The 11,594-nt window shown below is 36.7% G+C and overlaps 1 protein-coding gene across 1 annotated transcript; it reads right to left on the minus strand.

Annotated features, from left to right (window-relative positions):
• Window positions 1-8,474: 8,474 nt before the first annotated feature.
• Window positions 8,475-11,392, minus strand: LOC105046861 (probable protein phosphatase 2C 62). Its single transcript, XM_073260016.1, has 5 exons — window positions 11,266-11,392; window positions 10,130-10,377; window positions 9,715-9,997; window positions 9,366-9,520; window positions 8,475-8,799 (listed from the first exon to the last, which is right to left on the minus strand). Exons 1-5 carry the CDS (start codon window positions 11,282-11,284, stop codon window positions 8,662-8,664), a joined length of 843 nt encoding a protein of 280 aa, XP_073116117.1. The 5' UTR covers window positions 11,285-11,392; the 3' UTR covers window positions 8,475-8,661.
• Window positions 11,393-11,594: the final 202 nt, after the last annotated feature.

The following is an 11,594-nucleotide window of genomic DNA, read 5'->3' on the forward strand; positions in this document are numbered from 1 at the left end:
TACTAGGGCTAATATCTCAGTGGCCTTTTTCTCTTGTCCCACAAAGAGCAGCTTGGTCATTTTTTTTTAAGACACGATTCACAGACTGGATAAGATTCGAAAGTCAATGGTCCAAGAAGACCATCTTTCTCTAGTTTGATGAGTCTGTCTTCTCCAATATGGCCTAGCCTAAGGTGCCATAGATACTTTTGGCTGATCCTATCTCTAGATCTCTTAGATCCTATGGTATTCACTATTTATTCGTTAATATTTATACTTACATCCGTATGCAAATGGTAAAGACCGTCAATCAAGAAAGTACATGTCACAAGTTTATTTTCAAAATAAATAGAACACATGTCTTTATTAAAATAAAAATTGTAATTATCCTGTGCCAGCACAGAGATAGAAATTAAATTTCTACTGGCTATAGGTACATAAAAATAATCTTTTAAAAGTAAACTAAATCTTAACGGTAGTCGCAGAGGGTAGGTCCCAACGGCCACAGTAGCAACCCTTGCTCCATTGCCGACTCAGAGAGTGATCTCGCCTTCCCTCAGCCTTCTAACTTTTTCAAGACTCTGCATTGAAGTGCACAATGAGCACTTGAACCAGAATCAAGAACCCAACTAGAAGAAGAGAAAATCGTTAGATTAATTTCAACAACGAGAAACTCAGACGTACCTTCAGAAGGCCCTTCCTTCTTCCTGCTTTTGACAGTCATCAGGTAGGACGGATAGTTTTTTCTCCAGTGGCCTTCGACATTGCAATGAAAATATTTTTCTTTGTCATCAGCCTTCTTCGAAACCTATTTCTTGAGCTTGATCTCATTCTTCTGCTTCTTTATGAGCTTTTTCTTCTTCTTGAAAGAAGACTTTCTTTTGGAGGAAGCTCGCTTCACAGCAAAAACTGTGCCCCTTGAACTTTTCAAGGTGTCTTCTGCAGTCACCAGCATATTCAATAACTCTGACAAAGTAGCATCAATCTTATTTATATGGTAGTTCATGATGAACTGCCCATATAAATCAGGAAGAGACTAAAGGATCAAATTCACCTGTAATTTCTTATCCATATTCATCCCGAGCTTCTGAATCTCCTCTATGTCCTTGATCATTATCAAACAATGATCATTGACGGCCTGTCCATCATGCATCTTCACTCTGAAAAGTCTCCGAAAGATCTCAAGTGAGTTGTGCGATTCTATTCATCATACAACTCTTACAAGTGAATCAGCATCTCTCTGGCAGTCCTCATATCTTCATGCTGCTACTGAAGATCATTGGATATGAATGCTAAGATATAGTACTTTGCCTTGTTATCTTCGTCCATTCACTTCTCAAGTGCAATTCATTGATCAACGGATGGGCGAGCAGGTAACACAAGTGCTTCCTGATCGAGGACATGGGTGAGTTTTTCAGAATTGAGAACAATTCTCAAATTTTGGAGTCAGTCTTTGTAATTGACGTCGGTCAGCCTATTTGTCTCAAGGATTCAGACTAAAGGGTTTGAACTCGACATAGTTATCTATAGAGAGAACAGTTTCTAGTTAGATTTTATACTCATAAAAATATTTGTTCTAAGGACTTTAAAAACAAACAAAGACTCTCACTATTTTTTCGAATCTCCCATACTCCTCGGGTGGAGAAACAGAAACCTATACGCGATTGGTTTCAAGTGAGTACTGTAGTCCCATTAATGTATACACACCTCACCTAACTATTTTTGGTGAGTACAGACTGATGAGCAGACAACACTTTGTCCATTGCTTCATTAAGCAAGATGCAATAGGCTTGGTCTCTAAGTCCTATGGCCTCACCTAACGGTTATTGACATATTTCTTAGTTAAGTTAGACCTATCATTCACCAGCGGGTGCAAAGCCATCATTGGGATCCTCATCTAACAGTTATTGGGCGCAACCCCATCTCTACCCCAGGACATCAAATATCAATAGAGTGGTTGTACCTTTTCGATGCAACCGAACTACTGTAACCAGTCGAAAATGATCAATGCCAGGAAGGTACCCACATCTCTACAATGATGGAAGACCTCTAGACTTAATATTTAATGAGAAGATTTAGATTTAGGTCTCTTCTAAATCAACAGATCTGATATCCGACTGATTACATTAGGTCAGCACATCAATATGTCTAACCATCTTAGTTGGCATGGGTGAACTTGAGTCAACAAGTAACCTAACACGAAACTGAATCTTCCAAGATGGCCAGGTAAGTTAAGATGCATGGGGATTTTCTTGTTGTTTTCTTTAGATACCAATCAAAATTGGCTAGATCAGACAATGGAATCAATTAAATAACCATCATCTAAATACTTGTCTTAGACACCAAATTGATCGATTAGATTAACTGTTGCTCCTTGAATTGATTTTGATGATTACAAAGTATTTGAGGGGGTTACTAATGATTTTGGCTTGGAAAAAGATTTATTATTTTTCTGAGGTAAAATTATAATTTCATCAAGTCCTAACTCGAAAGCATCAAGAGCAAGAACAGAAGATTTGTAATCTATTAGAGAAAATTTTACACTTTTTGGATGTATATTTTGAAAGAAAATAATATTTATAAAATTGAGTCGATCCCATGAGTCGACTCATGTCAAATGGGACTGAACGGTATGCTATTCTTTGGCTGGCACACCCAATTGAGTCGACCTCATGAGTCGACCTCTGTGCATGAGTCGACCCTATGAGTCGACCTCTGTTGCTGTGCACGCCAAAATTACAGAACAATCATTTTCTGTTCTGTGCCATAGAAGTCGACCCCATGAGTCGACTCATGTGTATGAGTCGACCCTATGAGTTGACCCCTGCGATGAAAAAATTTCATAACGGCTAGTTTTTCAGCTAGTTTTGACGCATTTAATGTTCATTTAATGATCTTCAACAGCTCTAAAACTATCCAGATTACTCTCTACCATCAAGTGAAGTTATAAAAGGCACTTAAAGGAGGAAATAAAATAAGGTTTTGAAGAGGCTTTTCAAGCATTCAATTTAGCCCTACACAAAAAGCTCTCTCGAAGTTAAGAAGCTTTCATTTCAAGTTCATCAACCCCTCAAGAGCTCATTCAAATCTTCAATCACCTTGAGAAAAATCAGAAAAGCTTCTTTCTTATTGTGTAAAGTGCATTTAAAATTTTATTTGCTCATTAAAGGAGCTAAATTTGTATTTTCGTGTGATTAACTCACATACTCTATTTTGACTTGATCTTTGATTTTGGAAGGGTTTCAAAATGTGGAAAGGTTGATCCGAACCTTGAATCGAATTGTATTGGATTGGCTTGTACCTGAAAAATAAGTGTTCTAGCTTGGGATAGCTAGAGTTAGAAATACCGATGTTGTATTCTTATTGAATACGGTTTAGTAGATTTGAATTTTCAAGTAGGAGCTTGGGGAGTGGATGTAGGTGCAAGATTGACACCGAACAACTATAAATCTTAGTTGTTTATGGTGTGCTTATTTGTTCTTTATCTTATTTTGTTTTTCTTTTTGCACTCTTGTATCTAATATCTTCACTTTTCTTAAATCACTCACTTCAACTAACTTATCTTTTATTACTTAATCCTTGTAGTTCTAAATTAATTTTAAATTTTCAAAAATCTAATTCATCTTCCTTCTTGGGTTGCATAGTTGGGCAACATTAACCTATTGAGATGGGTCCGAATCATTGAGCCAAATTCGGTCTTAAGTCAATCAACTCACATCAAAATGTGAATCGATGCGATCAACTACAACTAAAATCGACTTTGAGCCCCTTTGATCTAATCCTAATCATCCATCGATTAGGTTCAATCAACTACTCAAAATCGAAGACGGGTTCTAGCCTAATCTAATCAATTAGATCCTAATTGTAGTTTGTTCACTTAGACCTAATTTGTTAAACCCATACCCACATGCAACAATATAATTTCAGATCTAAAAATGATTGTTAGATTATATTTCATTGCATGCAATTAATGACTTATGATCTTGAAACTGTTTCAGATCTAAACCTAGTTTCATATATCGAATATATGTAGTTTCAAATCTAAATCAAATATACATCACATATACATTAATTTCAGATCTAAAATTAAATTTACATATATCAAATATGTATAAAATCAAATCTGAAATAATGATCAAAATATTTTAAAAATATCTTTTCAAAAATTGATTTACATCAAACTAGGACAACCTTTACAATATAGGGGGTAAATCCTATAGTGAAGAAAAGAGAAAAACTCAAGTTATTAGTGAGAGAATTAAATATCCTAAAGTAAGTCAAAGATAAAGGAATTAAGTGTAATTAATTAAGTGAGCTTCCAAGAGAATATATTTAGCAATCATTGAAAAGTCTCTCATTCATTGAAAAAGAGAAGTCAAAGCTTCAACGAGCATTTATTATCGACTTCAATCAAGTTTTAACAAGTTTTATTTTTCTTGTGCTCTTATTTATTTTTTCTAATTTTTATTATATATTTTATTTCTTTATAAATTTTTTAAGATAGAAATTTATAGGATAGGCTTGTTCAAGTTCATAATTGGAGGTTGTATTGGCTAAGTCTCGAGATAACTTAGGTGGAAAGATTTTGATTGATTTTTTATACAAAATCAACTAGATTGGTTGTTAGTCCGCTAAAATAATTGCTTGAGTTGATTGTGAGCCCGATTAATACAATCATAATATAATAAAAAAGGTTAAGGTGAAATTTTTAAGTATGAAGATTTGAAGAGTGGATATAGATGTCGAGTTTAGCACCGAATCACTATAAATTATTATGTTTATGTTGATTGTTCTACTTTTTATTTTATGCATTGATTTATTATTTGTTTTGCTATGCATATTTATTACTTCCATCATATACTTGGGTGCATTTAGTTATACTTTTTTATTTTTAATTTTAATTTTTAAAAAATATGTTTTGTTTTTTTGATTTTTGCTATTGAGTAAAAGCAAAAAAATAAAAAGTATGTTTGGTAACTATGTTGTTACAAAAGAAAAAGCAATGTTTGGGAACGGTAGGTGAAGAGCTTGACGAAAGAGAAGGGTTCGAAAAGGGAGGAAGAAGGGGATGGAGAGGTGAAGAGCTCGACGAAGGAGAAGGGTTCGAGCTTTTTATTTTTTGATTTGGCGTTTTAGATGCGGAGAAGCAAAAAAAATAGAAAAACAAGTTTTGAAAAGCAAAAAAAATTTGCTTTGCATATAAAATAATTATTTTGATTTTTACTTTTGGCTTTTCATGATGTTATCAAACATTATTTTTTAATTTTTACTTTTTAAAAATCAAAAAAAAAAATACTTTTTTAATGGCTAACAAAGTGCACCCTTAGTTTATTTTAATTGAATATATACTTTTTTAAGATTCAATTTTTTTTTTGAAAAATATAATTCACGCTCCCCACTTTTAGATTGCTATATTTGGGTAACAACATCTCTAATTACACAGATCTCAAAGAACTTTGAACACCTTCATTCATTTAGCTATAAAGATCTTAAAGCATGCTTACTTAAGCTAAACCTAGCTAGATCAGATACGGGTCGGACACCAGTACATCCATATCCATATTTATTTTATCCGACGAATATAAATACGGATACAGATATTATTCAAATGTAAAAATTTATATCCATATTTATTTTAAATAGATACAGATACAATTTAGATACTGAAAGTATGGATATAATTAAAGATATAATTTAGATAATTAAACTTTATAATTACAGAATCAAAGATATTACTAAATACATAATAAATCAAGTTAGTAACATATTTATATAATTATATTTTTAAAAAAATAATAAGTGCTATGTAAAATTATATAAGATTACATATAGATTCGGATATTCAGATACGAATCGGATAACTATCTATCCATATTCATATCCATTTTTCTTTAACGAATATGGATACGAATATTTGTCAGATCTTTAAATTTTTGTGTATATGCAAATTAATTTAGATACGAAAACAAATTCGAATAAAAAATATCCATACTACTTTCACCCCTATGCTTACTATATAACCTGTAGAAAAAGATCATCTACTACACAAATCTCAAAGTACTCTTGGTATATGAGCTATAGTTAAGGATTATCCGTAATACAAATCTCAAAACACACCAAACCTCTTCATTCATTCTCCTACATAAATCTCAAAGCATTTTTAGTGCATGATATATAGTTAAGGATTAGTATCGAGCAGATCTTAAGGCACTCCAAACTCTTTCATTCGTCTACCTACATATATTTCAAAATATCCTTGCTATACAGTTCATAGATAAGAATGAACATTTGTATGGATCTCAAAGCATTTCGAAGTTTTTCCTTTAGCCGCACTCTAAAAAGGGCAACAGTAATTTAGTCATATATTACAGCAAGCGAACGCCATCTGCTGGTCGGGAATCGAAGGACAAGTTTGAAATAATTTCGAAGTTTAAAGAGTTCATTGAAATTTTATAAATCGACAAGATGTCCCTCATAATTTTCTCCTTTTTTTTTATTTGATTTCCTCCGCAAAGTCCGCCAACCACCCGCTTCCTAGCGCTGGCAAAAACCATTCACAGCAAATATAATAATTTCCTATTCGAATCCCTTGAGCAGCAATCGGGTTCGAGCCGTATCTTTTGACTGATTTTCTTTCACAACGCCGGTCATTGGATCACATTTCACGCAGATCTCAAAGCATTCCGAATCTTTTCATTCATCCATCTACACATTTCTCAAAGTAGATATTGCATAATCCGACGGTGACTAATGGGAGGGAAGGTGAATCCTGAACAAACATGGCCAGTAGCACTAGAGGTCCCGTTATTTTTATTTTTTATTTTTTTTTCCTTCTGTAAGAAAAGTCCTGTCCCGGTTATCAAGGTACGAATGCTTTTAATGACTTTCTTGGTCCTTTGACGCTGACCCCCACCCTTTAGTTGATTAGAGACAGGTGGCAAGTTCCATGACCCTAAGAACAATGGCACGCATGTGGATGATGATGACAGGCAATTTAGAAAGCTTCAAGTCTTTGAAGTATACTAGGAGTAGGCAATCATGCTAACCTCTTTAAGATATAATTAGCTAGGCAATGCAAACCACTACATATAGACTCAAACCATCATAGTAACCAGATACAGCTATTCATGCTAACATTCTTCAAAGAGAAGACGAGAGAGAGGTTGATGCCATAACAATTTGCTTGTCCAAATTCCTCATCTAGGTTGCAATGATCTTATTGTTACTGTTATCCACAACCTTGGATGGCTCCAGCGCATGGCACTCACGGCACGCCGACACGATGCGCCCAAACAAACCTCTTTGTTGCTTCCCTGCTTCCTTCCTGCCTCTTGCCTCCCCTCCCCCAACCACCGCTCTATACCACCTTCCTGAACCACTCCTCATAGAGTTTGTCGTCGCCAAGCTTGGCTCCGGCGACTGCCACCCACCATCCACCACCGAACTTAGCTGAAACGTCACTCGCTTTGGCTCCGCCGCCGGCACCCTCTCGCCGCCCTTCCTCAAACACCTCCGTGCACTGCCGCCGCCACTGCTGCCACTAGTACAGTCAGAACTGCTTAGGCTATTGCTCCTACTAGCAGTATTTGACGTTGGTGAGCTCCTGCTATTTTTGGTGGGGTTGTTTATAGGGTACGAGCATGGCAAGAGATGTCCATCGAAGAATAAGAGGTCGGCAGGGGATGGAGACATGGAATGGGAGCTATGGAATTCGAAGTTGGGATCGGTTGAAAGGCATGGTTGGGTGGGAAAGTTTTGGAGCTGGCCATTGGCCATGCACGAGAACGAGACCTCGGTGTCGTCGTCGAAGTCCAAATGGGAATTCTCCATGGTGATGCAAGAAAAATAATATGTGCTTTGAGGTTATATACCTCTACATAGAGGAATCATGGAGGGTACTAACGTTGTCTTTTGGAGTCTATGGACCAGTGGGACAGTGATAAGAACGAGGCTCCGTGGAAGGACTCCAGGTCTTCGGGTCGTTGGAGATGGAGATAGGTTGATTGGGTTGTTTTGTTGTTTCGTGAGGAGTGGGGATTATTATTAAGTAGGGGTGATGAACCAAACAAAGCTCCGACTCATTTTCTTATGCACAACGAATCAGAGAGGGGGAGTTTTCCTCATCTATTCCCCACGTTAAAGCATGATACAGTACTGTCACCTGATGCTGCACGTTAGGAATGATTCCATGGCCGTCCAACTATTAAACAAGAGGAAAAAAATGTTTTGGTTTTAATTTTGGTAGTCATTATCTTGGGTGGTCAATCGTAGATACGCTAGCTGATCTGTTAGGTTCTCATATATTATATATTAGTGTCGTCCGAAAATAGTAGCAAAGTGGCCCTCAGGACCCTCTGTTTTCTACTCTGGTATTGTTGTCTTGGACTGGCCGGCTTTATCTTTTCCCTTTCAGCTCTTTTCACTATGATGCTAATCAAGTCCTCAATAACAACCTGTGAACTCGTATCAATCCAACCGCTAATTTTAAATGTAAAGATTCTGAACCATTGGAGCATTTACATCATTTAGAACTTGGCCAACAGAGATAGTCTTATAGTAAAGCAAAGCATATTAGACGAGTTCTCTCCTATTCACCGAATAACATGCATACTATAATTCTAGTACAATTCCAGTGGTATTGTCTCTGTTCTAGATCAAATCCAGGAGCAGTTAAAATGGAATTTAGCATAGGTGCACAACAATGCAGGAGATGTCATCCTTGCTTTTCCTAAGAAGCGCCTCCTCGATTAGCTCCATTGCTGCCCTCCGAGCATCCTTGATGTCCTTGATCGTCTCCACTGCCTCTTGGTTGGACATCACCTGAGCAGAGAAATCACCAAGGATCATTACCTTGGAGATTGGTTCGAGTAAACTTTAAGCATCATAAGAATGTTTCATGCAAAAGAGCTCAACTTCATGGACCCTACTGTATAGGCTATGCCTGCATCTTAAAGATGAATTATCAACATAGTATATCATAATACAATCTTCTTAGCTAATCATATCACATTTCTTCACTTAGCCACCAGAGATTTTGGGTTCAATTTTCAGATGGTGCATCTCCAAAAAAATTTGGACCTAGAAAATTATTATACAAGTGGGCGAAGACTAATCATGTGTTCTAGTCTAGCTTGTGTTATGGATGACTAGTTTTTGTGGCCCTTTATACACCCACTTAATGGTATTGTACAGCATGTGAAGGGACCCTATTGCGGTCTACAAGCGCACCTAAATAGTGTCGAACAATGTCTGAAGCGACCCCATCATCCTCTATTCTGTTGGAAAACTAATGGGGTGCCATGAAAAGATTTCTTGGGCCATATGAGGAACCCTAAGGTTACTATCCAAATGGAACAGTTGGGCAATCACCAATAGCAGCATTTTACCTTCCACAAACCATCACTGGCCAAAATAATGAACTCAGCATCTTCATCAATATCCTCTATTACAACATCAGGATCCGAGCTGATGTGTTCCTTTAAGGTCCTGTCACCAAATGACCTTGACATCGCCAATTGCCCGTCGACTCGTGGCACATTTCCTACTCAAAGATGAGAAAAAAGGTGCAGCAATTGATTAAAAGAATGTACTCAAAGGTAAGAAAGAAGTGCAGTAATTGGTAAAAAGAATGAAGTAACTGAGGGATTATTAGACCAAAACATAATTGTTGAAAATAGTATATGAATCTGAACTGAACATAATATTGAGCCAATTTCAAGGTAAGATTTATGGTACCTATCTCATTAGTGACAAATCCACCTTTGCTTTCTATTAGACTTCGCTCCTTTAATGGTTCATGATCCACTGATAGTTGCCTAGCGACGCCTTCCTCGCATATGACTGCACGAGAATCGCCAATGTTGGCAACTACCAGCTTCTCACCATTGATCACTATCACTGTAACAGCAGTGGAACCTCCCCTTCTCCTTACATCATTTGCTTTCCTCTTCAAAATCTTACGATCGGTTCTATGATATGCTCTTCTTATTGCACTCATTGTGTCAGTCCAAAAGTCTGGCTGTTTACAAAAGATCAACAACATAAATCTCTTGCAAAGTATGAAGTATCACATTGTCTTTTTATTTTCTTCCTCTGAATAATTTAATAAACTTTGCGAACAAGAGAGCGAAAAGGAGGAAACTAAATATACTTCGTGAAGGATATTGTCGAACAAATGATTACGGAGGTAACTTGCAACATCTTGACCTGAATGTCCATCGAATATAGCAAACAGGCCGACTTCATAGCCATGCACCTGCTTGAATTCAGCAACATGGTAGTCTTCCATGGCATGACCTTGTTTTCCCTCAACCAAGTGGAAGCCATATGTGACCTTTCTAATAGATGATTTACTCTTGCCTTTTCCAGTGCTGCATACTGATGAATCATACAGAGTTCCTACCTAGCAGAGAAGACAATGGTTAAAATGAGGAGGCTTTTGTGCTAAAGCTGTTCTAAAGTAAATGATGGAACACTTATAGAACAGTAGTGAACTAAGTCTATATATGTTCCAAACTAAAGTGTTCTGCTGAACATGCAAAACCTTACTGAAGAAAATAGCATTCCAAACTATCAACATGAATTGGATTCTTTTCCCCCCTCTTTTCTTCTTCTTCTTGTTTTTTTGCAAACAAAATAACCTAGAATGATCGCTACTTTTCCCTTTTTCTGTTCAGTTCTGCGAAGCATGAACACCATTACACAACGCAGGCCAAAAATGTATCAATTTTTTTCACTCAGATGTAGTTTGAAGTTTTCTTCTCTCTCCTTATGCTAAATTATATCTGGAATCATTACTGATCGCAAACATTTATGATTTTATTCTGTTATATTCATCCATTATTCCTCTCTCTTATCATGATATGACAATAAGATTAATAAGCCACTATGAAATGGAATTCAATTAAGATTGCTTGGTGAGTATACCGCCTTACATGAAACATTAATAAGACATAATTGTTAGATGGACCTTAATATTTTAAAGCAGTTCTATGCATCGTCGCATTAAGTATTAAGTTTAAAGCAACACTTAACTGATACAAGTCCTACGTTGATAATTGTTAAAGACAGTGTTGGTGTTCAAACAAAGCCATCATTTTGATGAATGAGAAAATTTTAATCAAATCGTAAGCATGCATGTCATGAGTCAAAATTTTTATCAAATCGTACTTGGTCGAAAGTTCTGTATTTTATTGATCACCATACCAGCCATAGGATAGCAAAAATATTCACAAAGAAGCCATGGAAAACTAAGACGAGTGGAGTAATTAACAGCAGAGGAATGACCTACCTCTCCATGACTCATTGATGAAGTCTTTGCGGTCTTCTAGAGAGCGAGATATCGTTATTTTGGCTGCAGAACCTGATAGTCTCTGGCAATAGATGGCTAGGCTAAAAGCTCGGCACCGTCTCCACTCCACTTAAATGGTGGATGCCCCTGGTCTTCGACACGTACCCAACTTTACGTGGCGTGTCCCAAAATCTTGGCTACACCTGTTGTACGTCTACTGTTTGGTGACACTTTCTCGGGCCAAGACGAGCCATTCTGATCCAAGGGTTATGAATGGCAATAGTTTGGGCTGGACCCGGGCCTAAAATATAGGCAATGAGACCTC

Source organism: Elaeis guineensis, chromosome 6 (assembly GCF_000442705.2).
Source record: "Elaeis guineensis isolate ETL-2024a chromosome 6, EG11, whole genome shotgun sequence".
NCBI lineage: Eukaryota > Viridiplantae > Streptophyta > Magnoliopsida > Arecales > Arecaceae > Elaeis > Elaeis guineensis.

Coding starts and splice junctions, on each gene's coding strand:
- LOC105046861 (XM_073260016.1), bottom strand. Junction 9,998..10,129: donor TCGACAATATCCTTCACGAA/GTATATTTAGTT, acceptor TTTTGTAAACAG/CCAGACTTTTGGACTGACAC. Junction 8,800..9,365: donor CCAGTGATGGTTTGTGGAAG/GTAAAATGCTGC, acceptor TTCTCTGCTCAG/GTGATGTCCAACCAAGAGGC.